Source organism: Sceloporus undulatus, chromosome 4 (genome assembly GCF_019175285.1).
Source record: "Sceloporus undulatus isolate JIND9_A2432 ecotype Alabama chromosome 4, SceUnd_v1.1, whole genome shotgun sequence".
In the NCBI taxonomy this organism is placed as follows: Eukaryota; Metazoa; Chordata; class Lepidosauria; order Squamata; family Phrynosomatidae; genus Sceloporus; species Sceloporus undulatus.
Window position 1 is genome coordinate 148247946 of NC_056525.1, and position 19626 is coordinate 148267571.

The 19626-nt window shown below is 40.6% G+C and overlaps 1 protein-coding gene across 1 annotated transcript in view; it reads left to right on the top strand.

The window, feature by feature from the left end:
• The window catches only part of CRB1 (crumbs cell polarity complex component 1), a 138156-nt gene that overhangs the window by 91094 nt on the left and 27436 nt on the right, over positions 1-19626 (top strand). The window contains exons 6-8 of the mRNA XM_042461259.1: positions 5578-6531; positions 8558-9111; positions 12583-12748. Coding sequence (XP_042317193.1) covers positions 5578-6531; positions 8558-9111; positions 12583-12748 — 1674 coding nt within the window. The remainder of the gene's footprint in view (positions 1-5577; positions 6532-8557; positions 9112-12582; positions 12749-19626) is intronic.

A 19626-nucleotide genomic window follows, 5' to 3' on the forward strand; every position in this document is an offset into this window, starting at 1 on the left:
CCTTCTCATGGTGAATGAAAATGTGATTCCCACACCCCACTCACACTGATGAATGGGTAGCCTCCTCTACTGAACTTAATAATAGCAAACTAGAGGGAACTGGGCAGGCCCTGTCCTTTAAAAGCTCACTTCTGATATCCCAGAATTTGCTGCCTGAATTAGCTGCCCTTCTCTGTCCAACACTAGGGCCAGCCCCAGAAAGATCATATAAAACAGCACACATCCCAGCCCAGCTGATATTATCAGCATGGTGGAATTGGAAATACCTGTCTAACCTTTACCAGGACAATATTGTTGGTTTGGAACGCAATAGAACTGGACTTATGATATTTGAATAGGCAGTTGTAAGTACAATAGTAAAAAAAGAAAGAAAAGGGTATTATATTTCTTAGCCATAAACTTGCATCACTATAGTAAAATTGCACTAAAAATTACTTCCAGGGCAGTATGTTTGGGTCTCACCCTAAGTATATAATGTATCACCATTGCGTAAGCACCATAATGAGTCTTATGTTAAACCCAGCTGATCTGGCTCAGAGGAGCACACACTGCCCAGCTTCACTGGCAAATAAACCACGTTTGCACATCCAACTCTCTCCTTCCTTCAAAATGTACAAATACTTGATTATATGGAATACACAAATATGAGGACCACATCTGCTGTGGAAAAAATGGCTGCAGTTAAGATACAGGCTTGGGCTCTTTTAATGGCAATGGTAACAGGTAATTTTTTTTCCTTTTATTGCATAGCTAATGCCTTAACTCTCACTTACTTTTCAGAAACTTACAGCCTGAACTTCAGCTTGCTTCTCATGCAATATAGTTAGAAAATATTTTCAGGAGAGGTGGAAAAGAAATGAGGTTAATTTTTTTTTCATAAACCAGCAATCCAAATAACAAGCCTGTACTGTTTACAGCAAAAGGTCATGAATAGTTATTTTATTTGTGAATTCTATCTCAAGTCAAAGAGTTTTTACCACCATTGGCTTCCTTCTATTGAAATAACATTTAGAATCTATTTGGAAAGATAATAAATTCCCTTTTTGGTAAATCAATCCTGTTCCTAATAATAGCTTCTAGCAATATCTTTACTGTTTAGTAAAGATTAAAGTAGTTTTTTAAGCAACAGTACTGTTTGAGTAACGGCTTTAAATGCAAACTCATATCTGTAAGTTTATCAACTGCACTGAAGACAAACTTCATGTATTCCAATTAGTTGAGAAAAGACCACTTGGGCATAATATAAAGTGAAGCATGTGAAGGAAATTAGGTTTTGCAAGCAGTAGTCCAATAGGGATGCATGTCATCTCATTTTAACAAGAAATGCATTGCAGTGGACATAAGAAGAACTACTGAATGCTGCCAAGAGAGCAGAACCATCTGACATATATTTAATCAGAAATTTTTCTAAACATCAATAAAAAGTTGGAATAGTCTGCTGCTTTTTTTCCCTGTGAGAAAATGTGAACTATTTGGTGAACCAGATACCTGTAATGGCTGAAAACAATTAATGCCTTCCTTTTCTATATCTAAACTTTGTTACATCTTACTCCTGGAATGCAGATACTTTGCTGCTAACTCAGATATTGGCCTCTGAGTGGCTAAATTGCCTCTGCAGTTCTATAAATGTTTCCTAATCCTCTTAACTTGAGTGACAGTGGCCCTGGATTCCAACGAGGCCGATAAGAATCAATACAACACAGTGTTTACGAGAAGAAATTAGGAATGCTACCAATGAGAAGTTGGTATGGACTCTTACATTGATTCTTCAAGGTAAATGAGATGTTGCAGGTTGCAGAGGGCCAAAATATCCTGAAGGCACCAGATCTTGTCTGGACTTGAAAGCTAAACAGGGTCACCCCTGGTTAGTGATTGGATGGGGACTACCAAGAATTATTGGGTGCTGTAGCCTAAATTTCAGAGGAAGGCAATGGCAAACTGCTTTTCGAGTATCCCCTGTCCAATGAAACCCTATGAAATCCATGAGGTCATCATAAGACTATAAGTGACTTGAAAGCAGAGACCCCCCCCCCCCCCACACACACACAGGTTGAGATACATTAGATGTTCCATTTCCCTGTATGATAAACCAGTGTCACTATGTCATCCCTACATTGACTTTTGTAAATTAACAATGAATAGATAGAGCGTAGACCATGAAAACCAATAATAAAAAATAGAGATCCTTCAGGCAGTTTCCCACAATATATCTGATGGGGCAGCAGATCCATCTTGATTGTAGCATATGTATGTAAAAATACAGGGACCTACAAACAGACTTCTCCTTGTAGAGTAGTAGTTTTTCTTCTCTGCCTCTATGTACTCCCAACATTAGGACTGCCCCCCACAAACCACAAGAGCAGACGGAGGTCTCAGGGCAGGGAGGGATTTGATTCACCATTAGTGTCTGTTGGAAAAACAGTTTTCAAAGAAGTAGCCATGTTAGTCTGTTGCAGCATAAGAAGGAAAAGGAAAGGGAGGGGAGAAATTTAGCAGCACCTTTAAGACTAAATGGTTTATATTTTAGCATGCACTTAAATGGATATTGATCCACTTATTCAGAGTGATATTAAAACTTTATTATGCAAACAGTGCATCAGCTACATTTAACATGCTGCAAGTAGCAATGTTCATTTTATGAGACAACGGTTATATACCTGGAATAATATACGGAGGATATCTTTAACCAAAAGAAGAAATATTCTGTTGACTTTCCACACAGTTTTCATGGGAGGCAATTCCAGAATAAATGAATACAGCACACAACAGTCAAGAAAAACCAAACCCAGTAATTTTGCAGGATTGTGGGGAAGAAGGCTGTCATCTGCCTCATCTGATTTCATGGACTGTTTAAAATACATTGGGAGACCATTCTCTGGGAAGCAATGTGGAAACTTTGCTTTGACAAGGGAGCATGAAGTTGGCTGAGGCAGTGATGCGTGACATGAGCAGAGGAATGCTGCAAGCACACAGAAGGCTCTTTCTTTTCACCTGTGAAATTGCAAAGGATGCCAGCTGTATAGCAGAAATAACCACAGGGACTGTGACAGAACTTTACAGTGAATCCCCCAAATCTGATTAAAAGGGTGATCTTGTCTAGGGATCCAGTCAGGTTAGAGCATGAGCCTTGTGATCATTTTCATACTTCTCATGAGCTGAGGTTGGAGAGTGGTGAAAGACCAAAGTCCCACCACCAGCACTAATATTTTCCAGATGTGATATGAAGAAATAGAAAATTCATGTTTGTGACTGGCACTTGTGGGCTATGTCCATGAAAACTGATGCTGTATTAAGCATGGTAGCTTCTAAAATGCAAGTTTGTGAATTGCAATTCTGACTATCTAGAATAAAAGCTATTGTTATTAATATTAATATTTTATATAGAGAGAGGAGATGGAGTTGGCTGGTTCTGGAGTGGGATTTAGGGACCTTCCACACTGTATAATTATAAACCCTATGAATCTACTTTAACTACCAGGACTGCTTCCTTTGGCATCCTGGGATCTGCAGTTTCTGGAGAGGCATTTAGAATTATGAGCTAGGGCGCTAATGCCTCACCAAACTACACACCCAAGGACCCCATACTTTGCAGCTATGGCAGTTACAGTTGAATCATAATGCTATAACTGTATCATGTGCAAGGGCCCCTGGGTGAGGTAAAACGACAGTGTTTTCTTCCTGACTTGGAAACACCTTTTGCATTGTTTTGCATTGCTGTCCTCAAGGATAAGTGACCGGACAAGATACAGGAAATAGTAAATCAGTCCCTGAATGCAATTGACCTGCAAACTACTGCCAAACCGTAGTATTGTGCACTACACCATTATTATTTTTTTTATCAAATGCTTATATTCTGGGAGTGGTGCATGAGTATGTGTGCCCTCAATTCATTTCTTAACTTATGGCAACCCTATGAATTTCATATGCCTTTGTCAGGCAAAGAATACTTAAAGGTGGCTTTGCCAGTTCCTTCCTCTGTAATATGTACTTGCTATTGCTAATATAGCCCACACCAACTGATATTCATTGGTGGTCTTCCATCCAAGTACAGTGGTACCCCGGGATACGAAATCACCACGTTACGAAATTTCCGGGATACGAAAAAAATAAATAGGAAAAACTGTTTCGGGTTACGTTTTTTTTTCCGGCTTACGAAAAATTTTTTGGTGCTTTTCGGCGCTTTTTCGCACGAAATCGCGGCTTTCAGCGCTAGCAGCTATGGCTTTTTCGGCTAGCGAAATCTTTCGGGTTACGAACGGCGCCGCGGAACGAATTACATTCGTAACCCGGGGTACCACTGTACTATCTATGACTGACCGTAGTTAGCTTCCAAGATCATATGGGATCTGGTACCTTTAGAGCAGTACTGGATTCCCAAAGTGGGCAGTACACTCCCCCTAAGTGTCCAGGGGGGCAGTGAGGGGGAAAGGAGGTGGCAAGGGGTATTTCAGTCAAAGCATTGGAGTACAAGAAAGACAAGGGGAACCAGTGGCCTTTAGGACCATGGTGAGGATGAGGTTTGCATGAAACTTCTTTTCTGGATCCCTTAAAACCTCTGCAGAGCCCTGCTGATTGCTTCATGTGATGATGTCTCCTGTCCTTCACTTCTCCACACAAGCTCTGCCTTAACTGCATCTTTCACTAAGAGTGGTGGTTGGGAAATTTTCGTGTGGCTTGGGCACAAGGCATCTCTTTTGTGGCTTGGAGCAGTGCCATTTTGGAACAGACTGACTCTTGAAGCAGAATCGCTGGATTCCTTCTGCACCTCATTCCCAAAGCTGGAGACTGCTGTCTCCCATTCTAACAACAGGCTTCTGCTTTGGGAGTTAAGAGGAGGAAGAATCCCTGGATTCCACCTGCACCCCACTCCTGAAGCTGGAGCTCTTGTGTCAATGGCAGACAGCAGCCTTCCTCATACTCACTGGATTCCTGATTCTCCTGCCTGCTTCCCCCTCTTTCACAGATAGGGCTAGGCCATACCAGGAGGATGGAGGAACCCAGAAAATCCTGCCGTTGTCTCCTCCATTTCTCCCAGAGTGTGTTTGAAGCTCAGTGGTAGGAGAAAGGAGAGGCCTTGTTTGCCCCACCTTCTGGCCACACTTTCTCTTCCACTCAGCCCCAGTGTCTTACAAGGTACGTTAATGCTAAGTCCCATTTCTTCCAAAAGGCAGATGTTTAGGGAACAACAGTGGTGTTGCTAGAATGATGGCTGTAGTGACACTCCACTTACGGTGTCATCCAGTGTGACCTACACCCTGCATGCCCCCTAGTGACACCTCTGACACAAGGCAAGAGGCTACTCAGTCACTCCTCAGCCAGTTACTTGGTTGATGCTTGCAGGGTGACCGGGTAGCAAAGGGAGCAGTGACTGAGATTGGCTGTTTTGAATGTGCCATAGAACAGTAGGCGTAATATCAATAAATATTTTGGGGCACTAGAGTTGTCATCCAAGAAGAAAGGGGGAGCAATGCAAAAACGTGTGGGGACCACTGCTTTAGAGTATTAAGGAATGATATATGAAGCCAGGTCTGGCTTATATGATGAGGGGCTTCATTCTCTCCCTCTGGTTTCTTGCAGGTATTCACTGTGAAGAAGACATCAATGAATGTCATATGAACCCATGCCAAAATGGAGGGACCTGTGAGAACACTGTTGGAAATTATACCTGCCACTGCCCAGCTAGAGAGGAGAATGGGATATTTTATGGTGGCTGGAACTGTACAGAAGTCCTACTTGGCTGTGTTCAACATAAATGCCAAAATGAGGGATTGTGTATTCCTCACTTAAGAAATGGACAACACAGATTTAGCTGCCTATGTTCAAATGGCTACACCGGAGTACACTGTGAAACAATGACTACATTATCTTTTCAGGGAAATGGATTCCTTCAGATTAACAGTCTCACCGCCCCTACACAAGACTGTTTCTATAACATGAATCTCCGATTTCTGACTGTTCAACCAACAACTTTCATATTTTATCGTGGGGACAAGGATGCATTTGTGAAACTAGAGGTACTGAATGGCTACTTACACTTATTCATACAAATAAATAACCAGTCAAAGGCCGTGCTGCATGTAGCACATAATGTCAGTGATGGAGAATGGCACTCAGTGGAGGTAACCATTGCAAGGACAATTACTCTTAAATTACTTGATAGCTTTTGCACAGAATCTTGTCTCAGTGAAACTTCAAACCCTATAGATAGCAACCAGACCATGTTTGCTTTCAAGAGCACATTTTTGGGTGGTTTGCCAGGGAGGAACAGGAGTGATGACTCTTTACTTAGCATCTATAACATGCATCCTACACCTTCATTTGTAGGCTGCCTTCAGGACATTGAAATAGACTTGAACCTTATTATCCCAGAGAATATACCTTCTGACTCATCTTTAAATGTTAAGGCAGGCTGCACAAAAAAGGACTGGTGTGAACATCACCCGTGTCAAAACAAAGGGCGCTGCATCAACTTATGGCTGAGCTATCACTGTGATTGCTATAGGCCTTACACTGGGCCAAGCTGTACTACAGGTAAGGCAAATTCCTCAACATCAGAGGCTTCATTAACACCTGAGATGATATTGTAGGGAATTGCAGGGTCAAACTACAGAGTCGCACACTTCAGTTCTGCCATCATGAGTAATCTGTCCCTAGAAAATGCTTCATCAAGATGATGGATGTTTCACAATCTATGTGTAAGATCCTATTGCTTATTCAACTTGTCACTATCTGTATGTAAGATCCTGTCAATAATGTACATGTTTCACTGTTGGCCTTCTTGGTGAATTTGCTAGCAGTAAGTCAGGGCTGGATTATACAATTAATGGAATGGACACTGACCTAAATCCAATAGTTACCCCATCTGGAAAAGAGCCTTTTAGTCCTTTGGGGAATGGCAATCCAACTCATACATAAATCCCATTGATTCAATGATTCTCCTCAAGTTGGGACTAGCAACTGCATTTTGGACAGTTTGTTTCATCCTCAACAATGTTCCTGCTTGTTGTCATCTCTACTGCCTCTTGGGTTGGGATGGACCATCAGAAGTATAACAGCCTAGCACACATTGACCTTAACATATGGGCTTGATTGACTGATCTTGTCCAGCCCTGGTGCTGAATATAAACACATCTTTACACACACACACACACACACACACACACACACACACACACACACACCAAACATCTCAAAGATATGAGTTTTATAAATGATAATAAAAATATATAGATACCTAGAAGGTTAATCCATTTTTATTATTTATTTATTTTCATTTACATCTTTACAATCCTTATAATTTAATTAAAAGCACCTTTATGGACTAAAACTCATAGCTTATTATCTCTGGCAGCAGGTACTTTCCATATCATGGAGGCAGTGAATCCACCCTGGATTTTAGTTTTAGTATGACTAAGCAGGGTAAGTCCTGGCAAGTACTTGGGTGGATGACTACCAATGAACACCGGGTGTTGTAGGCTGTATGTCAGAAACTGACAAAACTGAGTATTCCTTGCTTCAGAAAACCCCATGAAGTTCATAGGGCCACCATAAGATGACACATATAAAGGAGATAACCAAGGTACTGAATCCTTCCCTCTCTTTATGTTTTAAGGATAAGTACTGTGTTACTTTATGAAACATAAATACTTGAATTTTTGTTAAGTAATCTTTGTTAAATAAAAATGGATTTGTCGATCCAAAGCAGCCTTTTCTAGTACAGATGCAAAAGTAACAAGCAAGTCAACAAAGGTTGATTCATTTTCATCAGCTTCCAGATGTAATGGCTCAAGAAGTTAATATTGACGAAGGTTATGCTAAATGCTCATCAAACCATAGACCAAAACCGATATTTCTTTTGAAGCCAAGTAATTGAAAACTGCAAGCCTACCATGCTACCTTTTTGGAGACTAACCTTGCTTCCTTTGCCTCTCTTTGTAATGTTGCAACTTTTCCTGCTACTTGCTAGCATCATAAGTGTTCTCTCTTCAACATGAAAAATGCCTTTCAAGTACTCTGTTAAATTTGTGTGCGCGCGTATCCTTTTCATGCTTAAAATACCCATTACAACAGAGAAGGGGGGGATTTATGTGTGTGTGCCGTGCTTTTAACAAGCACATAAAGCAAGACATTGAAGGTAATCTTATTCACAAAATGAAAACATTTTTATGTGTTGTTTATGGAAAGGCATGGATTTATTTTCACTTATTAAATAAGCAGAGACAGATATGTGGTGTATAACAGTCAGAAGAAGGCTTTCCACAGTAAATGGTCCTCTTTCATAGGTGTCACTTCAAATTTCTTTCAGTTCAAATTTAGCAGCCCAGTTTACCAATCAGTTAGGTAATTTTCTATTGCACAGAGAAGTTACAATAAGTCTCATTTCATCATTGGAAATGCGCCCAGTTCTTCAAGTTTGTATCCAGTACAATATTTTCTCCATTGATATGTATGTATGTATGTATGTATGTATGTATGTGATCTGTCTATCCTTCCACCAGTACTTCAATCTTAAAGATGTACCATCTTCTTTCTCCATTTCTTGACACATGAAATCAAGAATACATTCCAGCACGATTCGGTCATGAGGAATCCATAGGATATGCTGCTTTCCCCCTAGAGAGTAATGGTTATGAAACTGCAACCATATCAATGTTTGTTCGAACACGCAAGGCTTCTGGCTTGTTGTTTTCTTTGAAAAAAGGCACACTGCTGCTTCTCAAGGTCTGGCTGGAAAATGGGAAACTCATCATGTCCAGTCCAAGCTCTAGCAAACTCCAAGGAACACAGCCTGTCAATGATGGAAATTTCTATTTTATCACTATAAAAATAGAGCTAAATAAGATTGAGCTAATCCAATCATCACAAAACCTAGGCTATATTTCTTCACCAGTAGTGAAAATCCAGAGGGGTGATATTATCTACATTGGAGGATTACCAGAAAACCAAGAAACCCATATAAATGGTGGGTATTTCAAAGGCTGCATTCAAGATTTAAGACTGAACAACCAGCTACTGGAATTCTTCCCTGTCACTACTTCGGTGAATTCTGTCATAAAAAACCCCACTCTGATCAACATAGCCCCAGGCTGCACTGGAGACAACCTCTGCAAGGTAAGGATGGCGTTTCTCAAAATGTTGTTTTCATGTTTGCAACCATGAATTCCCTTTTGAACTAACAGTCCTCCAAAACAGCATGTGACAGTAAGAGTATCTTAACATGATATCTGAAACAGGCAGGTAAGATCAGATTTGTTGCCAAGGAGCCTTACAATTTGTGGGCGCCGAAACCACAGACCATCTGGGGGACTGGAAGCACAGCTCTTAAATGTCAAAGTAATGATAACCAGTTAGGAAGCCTGCTATTCATTAAAGACAACTTGAAATTCATTGCAGTTTACTGACCAAAATATTCTCAGAATTACTGTAAAACCAGACTTTCAGAGCAGGCTAACTATACAGCATATTATGAATAGCAGATCTGGCAATGGCACCCATAAAAGGTTGAAGGATAGAAGAATGTTATATCATTACACAAATACTATATGGGCTGGGTCTACTAGAAATCATGGAAGCCCTATTTTAGACTGTAGAAAAGATTTATAAGTCAATGTTGTCTGTTCAGTGTTATGGAATATGGGCACAAATCCTATTGGTACACCATGCTAGGAGTTGCACACTTTCCAGGTTCCTGTAGCAGTGTGGTGAGAGAAGGCAGAGAAACATTTGTCAGCTCTGAGCAGCCTATTTTTCCAATGCTTTCCTTCAGAGCTGTTGTGCCTCTGGCATTTTTCCTCCTGCTGCTCCCTATGCCAACACAGTTATAACAGCCTCAGACACCAACTCTAAGGGTAGAAATAATGTAGTGTGAAGCCACTTTAACTGTCATGGCTCCATCCTGCAGAATCCTGGGATTTGTAGTTTTGTGAGGCACCAAAATGCTTTGACAGAGAAGGCCAAGGACCTTGTAAAACTACAAACTCCCAAATTCCATAGGATGGAGCTGGAGCACTTAAAGTGATGTCAAACTGCTTTATTTCTACAGTGCAGATACACCCTAAACCGAAGTCTAAGTCAGTCTACAGTGTATGCTTCATATACTTTCCCTATTCATTTATATACAAAAACATTAAATGGTTTTTTAACACTACATTTTTCCTTATACACTTGGCTGATTTCTTTTCTCCTTTTAGCTTTTAAAAATACAGTGGACCCTTGTTATATACTGGGGCTTGGTTCCAAGATTCCCCGTGTATAGCAAAATCTGTGTATGCTCAAGTCCCATTAAATATAATGACATAGCAAAATGGTGTCCCTTATAAAAAATGGAAAATCCAGGTTTGATATTTGAAATTTATCCTTTTTTTAACATTTTCAAACTGTCTATGCTTGAATCCATGTATAAAAAATCCATGTATAAGAAGGGCCAACTGTATACACTCATAGCTTTAGGAAAGTCTTCATTAAGGGCAGTGCCTTTCCTGTTCCTTCTTGTACTTCTCATGCATTCTTCTGAGCTTCTTCTAGCAGAGGCTGTTAGTTGGAAATCCTTAAGGTCACACCTTGAAGCCACATACCCTCTAACAGATAAAAACAATGTCAGAGTGTGATTAATGGGAAGGAACACATAATCTAGGGAAGGCTGCAGCAATTTGCTTTTGCCTGAGCCTACTGGGAAAACCAATAAGCTTTTTGCGTGGCACTTGGAGGGATGGGAACGGAGCAGAACCGAACAAGGGGGGGGGGGAAATGTGTGTTCCCACATGGAAGAATGCTGCCAATGCCACCAGGAGTCCCCAAGCCATTCCCCAGCCATTTCCCTACCATTCCTGCCAGCCAATTTTGAAGAATGGTTCAAAATCGTCCTTCAAAATCAGCTGCCATGGAATGGATGGGGAATAGCTTGGGGACTCCCGGCAACATTGGCAACTTTCTTCTGTGCGGTAATACACATTTTCCTTGCATTCTGTTCCATCCCTCCAAGTGCCGTGCGCTAAACTTACAAGATTCTGTTCTTTCTACTGCTGAGTTAATTCAGTGTAATCTACTTTTTCACTTTGAACTTAGTTACTCAGTTACAGCTACTGTAGGAAACCAGGGACAAAAAGTAAAAGCAGGAAGAAGGGAGAGAAACAGGGACATTTTAAAAGTTTGGCAGAATAGAATTAAACAGGACTGCCTCTACCAAATAAAGGATAATTGAAGAGCATGGAGTTAACACATTACTTTTGAAAGGTAATCAAACAGTGTTTACTTGTTATAGTGGGCCCTTGGCATCCACTAAGTTTTGGTTTCAGGGTTCCCTCATGGATAACAGAATCCATGGATTCTCAAGTCTCATTAAATACAGTGACATAGTAAATGGTGTCCCTTATATAAAATGGCAAAATCAAGGTTTGCTTTTGGAGATTTGTACTTTTTAAAAAAATATTTTCAAGCCATGGAAGATTCAATCCAGAGATAAATAATCTGTGGAAACAGAGAGCTGACCATACTTAAAAAGCAACACATTATTTTTGTGATATTCCAAAAATATTATGATAGAAATTATGTAACAATAAATTTTACTTATTATTAAAGTAAGTACTCAATACAATATGCATTATTTATTAGTCATATAATTTTTGTTGTTGTGTACGCCCAGGTTGTTTCTGACTTCAGGTGACCCTAAGGCAAACCTATCATGGGGTTTTCTGGAGCTGTAAGTGTGTGACTCGTGGCCAAGTGTCCCCAGGTTCATAGTCTGACGCTCAAACCACTACACCACGCTGGCTCTCAGTAATATGATACTCATTACTTATTTTTCTTTTGACTTTGGCCAAGCTCCAACTGAAAGCTAGGGAAACAGAAAGCTCCATGGCCACAGTTCTGATGGAGTGCCATATTCAGTGCTCTGCAAGCAGATAATAGCAAAAACACATACTGTATCTGCTTGTGCAACAAATCCATGGATGCTTGTGAACACAAGCATTAGGAAAATCAAACCACACATGCTATGGTCCACTGTACAAGCAGACTGGTCTCTAGGATCCTGACCATTTTATTTATTTAAAGAACAACAACACTTAAATATTCAAAAATAGCCAAAACTTCTCTCAGTCCTCCCCAAGCAATGTGTTAGGAGTAGCTAATCTAAAAAAAACATAATGATGCAACCAGCTGTTCGCAAAGTTACTGTAAAAATAATCTGTTACAGAGAAAGTAGTTATTTCTGAAATGTTATTCCCAAACTGTCCCTACAATTGGCAGCAACCTCTGTCAGAGTTAGCATTCTATGCATATCCATATTCACTAACTGCTAGTTTGCATGTTCCCAGGCTTCTTCTTAGTCAGCTAATAAAGTACATGGGGGCCTTCTGTTATTCCCCCTTTTTACAGGTAGCATGCTAAAGGCACGCTAATGCATAAAGAACTAGAGATCTTAATGTTTCTAGCAGGAAGTTTAGAGACCAGCAAGCCCTACAAGGCTGTCCATGGTCACACAAGAGCTTGGTTGGACAGAAAGATGGAGGCTATCTTCTCCCACTGCTTGATTGTAAATCTTGAGGGATTTGCTCCTATATGATCTCTCCTTCTTTCCTCTAGTCCAACCCATGTAAGAACGGTGGTGTTTGCTATTCCATCTGGGATGACTTCACTTGCACCTGCCCACCAAATACAGGTGGTAAAGCATGCGAGGAAGTGAAGTGGTGTGAACTCAGTCCATGCCCTCATGAAGCCCAATGCCAGCTGGTGTATCAAGGATTTGAATGCAAGTATTTTATTTATTTATTTATTTATTTATTTATTTATTTATTTATTGGTTTGCATTTGTGTTGCAACCTTCCTCACAGGAACCTGTGGTAACAACAAATTATACAGGAACTAGCAATCAGAGATGGCAGGAGCAAGTTACTTTCTTCTCCAATGATTTTGCAGAAGTAAGGCAGAACAATGCCAGTGTTCACAACTGCATTATAGAGATTATCACACGCGGCGCTTCCGTCACCCAAACGCGGCACTTCTATAACCCAAACGTCATCAAAATGGGGTGGAAGCGTCACCAGTGTGATCATGCCTGGTGCTTCTTAAGTGAAACGTTATTGTTAGCATTATGGAATTGTGAGCAGAGATGCTCTTTTCTTATTATTAACGGAATAATCTGTTAATAAGAAAAGGGCTGCTTTCCTGACAATTCCATGGCAATTCCATGGTGATAAATGGGGCCAGCCTGGTTTCTTCCAGGCGGGAGGGGAGCCACTTCTGCCAGGGTCTGGTAGGCCTACTCGGGCTCCCAGCATGCCTTGCCAGGGCCAGGCGGGCCTGCCATTGGCCATTTTAGAGGATTGGCTGTCACGGTCTCCCAGGCACAACTGATTGGTTCAGGGGGCTGGGTAGGTGGTCCCTCCTGCTTTTCCCGCCCCCCCGATTGGTAGTTAGACCTATATAAGGCCACGTGGTGTCCTGCTCGGCTCTCCCACCCTCCCTCCCTCGGTTCAAGGTGCTATATTGTCACAACTTTATGGGGGCGGTTGCATAGGTCTTGGATCTGGTGGGTGGTTTCCAGGGCTGTGTAGCACTGGATTGGGAGTCCTTCGGGACCTGGGAGCACTGAGGGCATGTGGTGTGGCCATTGCGGGGGCCACATCGATTCAACATCTCCCGGGGACTAGGGGCTCGGCTGCGAACATGCAATTGATCGGTTGCATGTCTTGAAAGGGTTTTTCCATTGCCGCTAAATCATCCTGAAGCTTGGCCATGGCCAAGCAGTTCAGTTCATCGACCAACCAGGGGTTGATTGATGTCAGATCCAGACCTTATTTTTGGGGCCAACCCTACCCCTGTTCTGTTTCGTTGACTAAAGTTGTGTCTTTCCTCCAACCCTCTGTTTTGGTTTTCATTGGTGACTTCCCTCCACTGCAATGCTTCTGATTCACTTTAGAAGCATCAGCAGCATGATCACACTGGTGACGCTTCCAGCCATTTTGATGACGTTTGGGTGACAGAAGTGCCGCGTGTGATAATCTGTATAATGCAGTTGTGAACACTGGCATTGTTCTGCCTTACTTCTGCAAAATTATTGGAGAAGAAAGTAAGTCTGCTTAAAGAAGTTGAAACATATTAACTATTTTGTCTGTGTCCTGGACTAATTTCTGGAAGAAAAAAATAGTAGAAAAGGTGGAATCTTCTTCCAGAACATTGCTGGGATGTCCAAGATTCAGAAAGCAGCAATATCGTGTTAGTGTGATCCATTAAAGTCACACTTTAAGTAGAACATTAAAAAAAAGTCCAATCCCTTAAAAGCAGCAATAACTCTTCAAGTCCTTTGATATGTGAATTGTATCTCAGGGCCCATTTGGTCTTGCCTAATTAGATGGGTCATCATCTCTGTTTGTTAGCAATGGTATAATGCACTGCTAAGAGGACTTGGAGTACAGATCCAAGGGGAGCAAAATGAGGGCATTTCCTTCCAATATGAATTTTTTTCATCTCCCCCAACAAATTTTCCAGCAAAATTTCTAGTACTGCAATAACCTAAAACATCAGATGGGGCTTTAGAAATACAATATGAATGTCCAAAGAAAAGGAGCTGGCAATGTGACCAAGGAAATTCAAATGCAGCAGTTATAAGTGTTCTTGGTATGAATAATTGTCAACATCTTACTCTCTGCAATGCTAAAAATTTGGGGACTGAAGGAAATTTTCATTGTTGGATAGAATTCTCATTTGGGATGTCTTTTTTAGCCCCATTTCCCCCATAGCTACACTCCTGGGAAGAGCTCACTTCTATGGGAAACCTCCCCCCCCACCTCTCTCTCTCTCTCTCTCTCACACACACACACACACACTTTTTGTAACAAAACTGCAATATAAGTCTGTAACCAGAAATTATTAATATCATAGTAATAATATTACACTTGTAATAATGTTCTTATAACTGCTTGGTCTGAGGTTTCTTTTGAGTACCAGAACTTCCATGTGTACAAACACACACACAAATACATACAACAAACCCCAGTCTTAATTTCTCCAAATTTTCTCCATTTCATCTGTATAATTTAAGGTGCACCACAATGATGTGGATATAGTTTAACTGATTTAGTTAAATAACTTATAATTAGAACTCCTTGTTATCTATTACAAATCATCAGAGGTCTACTAGGAAATGCAAAACTGGTTTTCAGTCTTATCTGGTCTGAGATATGTGTGTGAGAGAACAGGAAGCATTGAAGGGGATTAGAAAAGAATGATTATTATTGTGAACAGTTTCAGAAATTTGTATTTTATATTATTAATGCCATTAATAATTTGGGGGAAGGGGTACCAATCTGTGCCAGTTTGTCAGGTCACCATTCAGGTCACCATATCAAATGAACTGTCATTTGACATTAAGTACAGTATGATAATATACAATGGCATAAATTGTGTTCTTTATATAAAATGGCAAAATCAAAGTTTGCTTTCTGGAATTTATTTCTTTTTAATATTTTCAAGCTGTGGAAGGTTGAATGCAGGCAGAATCCATGGATATGGAGTGCCAACTTTTCAAGAAATAAATGAACTGATATAATTATCAGGATGTTATCCTCTTACTTTTCAGTTCTCCACTGTAACTAGTTAGGGAGGTTATAAAATCAGCCATAGTTTTCTCATGGTACTGCTGTGACCCATATTTAACAATGTGAAACATTAAGAAGGTTAAACCTACAGACTGTCCTAAGATATCCCCTTGCCCTCCCATCCATCTCTTCCTGGCAAGGTATTCTAGGCAACATACAGCTGGATGCTAATGAACTGGAGGTTTCTTAAAATAAAGCATACAGCAAAATTTTAAACCCCCTAAATTACACAGGCTATTAGAAAGTTAGAGTGATTAAGTGGGTGATAAACAGAGCATGTAACTGTCAATATGTCAGGTGACTTAGCAAATGAATGGTATGATCACTAGCTTAAGAAAATCAAGGGGCTTGCATATTATACAATAATTTTTCAGCAGAGCTAACTCCTGTGTTAAGAGCACTGGGTTTACTAGTTTAGAGCAGGATGGGACAAAGCTCCTCTAGGCACTAAGTCTCTGTATGACTCTGCAGGCTGAAAGTTTTAAAAATGAACAATTAACTGCAGTGACTCCAAGTAAAAATGAGGTACAGCAGAAGAAATCAGGTTGAGGACAAGTTGATTTTGAAGCAAAAACAATTATTTCTTTATTAAAAAGGCAGAATAAGATAGCAGCAGACATCAACAGAACAGTCTATACTTAAGGCAAGCTGTTTCTCAAAGTAAAAGATGGGGGAAATGGCATGGGAGCTTAAAAACCTACTCCAAATGTAGTTTTTGTGGGTTTTTCGGCCTATGTGGCTATGTTCTAGAAGATTTTCTTCCTATTCCAATAGAATCTAAGGGGGATGGAGGGGTATAGCTAAGTTTAAGGGACTGTAGACAAACACACACATGCATTTTCTCACCTTCTGATGTGAAGAGGAGTCTGGAAGAGGAGATCAGAAGGCAGGAAAGCACATCTCAGAGAGACACTCACTCTCTCTACACTTGATCTTAGCCAAAAGGCCCCTCTCTCTGTCTCTCTATTCATCCTAACCTGAGGGACTATCTCCTAAAATTAAGGGAACACCTCTGGTGGAGCAAAACACAACACCAGTGTTGTTCTATAGAGGGTTCAAAAACAAAAACATGTGCTTAAAATGATGAGTACAAACCTTGTCCCTCCATGCAAAAGTACACATGTGAACATATCCTCTGAGCACTGATAATAACTCTTAAATGGTCTGGGCAGTAGAAAACAATGGCACTGCATATGTGGGACAAAGCCAATTAAGTATAGACATATACCCCTTTCAAATGCAGATAGATTTGCCCAACATTTTAGTTTGCCAGGTCAGCATTCAGAGGAGATAAACAAGACAGTTGAGCCTTGGTTGCTCTCCTGAACATATTAATGAGAACATTTCCTTGTTAGCAGAAAGGGAGGGGGATTGGAGGGAACCTCCACTTTGTACTTTAAAAGAAGGATTGGCTCCCCCCCCCCCCAGATGGACAGGGGTCTAGTATACCAGCCCTACCCATCTAGAATGCCTCTCTAACAATTTGTGCCAACTTTGGCAACAGACAGCTTCCTGCCTTGTGCATCAAAATCTAATATCCATATTTATTGAGAATAACACATAACCTAGCAATAGGGAATGCTGAGCATGTAACAACTCATTAGTAGGATTGAAAATAAATTTTAAAAAACCTCACATTGAATAAAAATATTTTCTGTCCAGGGCAAGTACAAAATACACACACACACATCCCAAACACACAGAGAAACAGACAGAGAGACAGAGTCACACTATATACAGAAGATAACTAAACAGTTGGATGAGACTTTCTTCAATACTGTCACTGGGATGGAGTCTTACAGCATACCCAAGGGCAGGAGTGTATTTTTCAGGGTTCAGAATAGGCTGGGTTCTCCAACAAATGGCAAGGGAACTCAAGAGGGATGGGTGGGGGAGAGGGGCTGGCACTCTCCGCCAGCCTCTGCTGCCTAAAACATTACCTGATTCTACCAAATAAGGTACCTCCTTATTGGTCTGCTCCATACAAACAAGGAAATCTTATACATGAGAAATGCTATGATATTGCACCACCACCATCACCATCACCAACCGGGAAAGACTTTAAGTTTTTTTGTTTTCTTCTTTTAATTTTGTTTTTGAGTTGTTTGAATTACTGCTAGTGGATTTGTGGGGGGCAGGTGACTTGTTACCCTTTATTGGTAGCATGTAGCAACATCTCTCTTTTTACATGTATTAATTACGGGCCTTCAATAGGTTATAATACTTCCCAGGAATCTAGCGTACAAAGTGGGTGGGCGTATGTTCCTTCCCAACATAGAAGCTTATTGCATGGATATTTAAATAATTTTACCTCAGTCAGGTTTAACCCTTAATTCAGGTGGCATCCTGATATTATCACAAGGTTTTTGGCTCCAATTTTGCCACCCAAATACATCCCGGGCCCATCCCTGCTTCCAGGAGGGCTCCAGTGGCCATTTTTTCAAGCCAGAAAACTCCCATATCCGAAAAGAGCCACGAGGAGCAGCTCTGGAAGTGGGGGTGGACCTGGGATGTATTTGGGCAGCAAAATTGGAGCCCAAAACCTTGTGATAATATCAGAATGCTGCCCAAATTAAGGGTTAATCCAGATTAAGGTAATAATAATAATATATAATAATAAATTTGTATTTATATACTACCCTGTGGCGAACCAATATGGGTGGTTTACAACATTAAAATAACATACAGCATAAAAACAATATATTTCCCTCCCCCCTTAAAAGTTATTAAACTGCATATCTAATTAATACCACAATAACTAGTTAAAACAACAATAAATTAAACAAAATAATACCAACCAATAAACCACTGCAACTTCAGTTCTAAAGAAAAGAAAAGGGGGCTTTGGAGACATTACTGAGGAGGGGGGACTCGGGGGAGATCCTGAGATCCTGAGGCCGGGATATTTCAGTCTGGGAAGGCCTGCCTGAAGAGATCTGTCTTGACAGCCTTTTTGAAGCTGTCCAAAGATGTTAATTGATGGATCTCGTCCGGCAGGTCGTTCCAGAGCCTGGGGGTGACAGCAGAAAAAGCCTTCCGGGAGGTCGCCACAAGCCTCGATTTTTGAGGCTGCAACAAGTTCCTCCCAGAGGACCAGAGAGCACAGGGAGGATTGTATGGGAAGAGGCGGTCTCTGAGATAGCTTGGACGCAAGCCATTTAGGGCTTTAAACTGCTTTAAATATTCATGTGATAAACTCCATAATTTCAACTAAAATCTACATATGTGTGCATACACAAACACACACACACACACCATGTGTGAAAAATATTCCCATTAAAAGTTCTAGCAATGGAAAGGGATAATTCCAGTCATGCCAGATTAGAAAAAGAAAAGCCTCCAGTCTCTGCTAAGTGAATCCTACATGTTCATTTGTGGGTGAAAGAAACAAAGCTAAGAGCCTAATTGCATATAACATTAAATGTTCCATATTCAGCACTATGTGAGCTTTTCTTTTATTATTTAGCAGTAGGAGTGAACTGGGGTGATTGGGGAAGCTTAATCCATTGTCAGCCTACCATCTCCTCATTCAGTATAGGGCACAATTGCATCCATGGTTTGAAACTGATTTGATATGCTTCCAGGAGAGATTATGCTCTTGCTTTCTGCCAGGTGATGGCTCTTTTTTAAAATAAGAGTTTAAGTACAGTACTTACATTGACCCATGGGTAAGTCTACTCAGTTTTTTGTGGTCATTTTTTGACTAAAATTTCTAGACTTATACATGAGTATATATAGTGTATTTGGGGAGGGGAGCACAATGGGAACCAAGAGATTTCTAACCCATGTGAACTGTTTCTGCCAGTAGTAATTATTAACAATTACAATCTATGCATAAATGTCGTGCAAATCTGTGTCTTTTTTTGGCCTGTTTTTGAGTGATATTTTAATATGCAAATTCTAATATAACTGAAGAACTGAAGAACTGAAGAATGTCTGCTATATTGAAAACATCTGGGGTATTGAGAACACTTCTCTTTTAATTTAGGCCAGCGTTCACCAGCCTAGTGCCCTGAACAATTCTTGGACT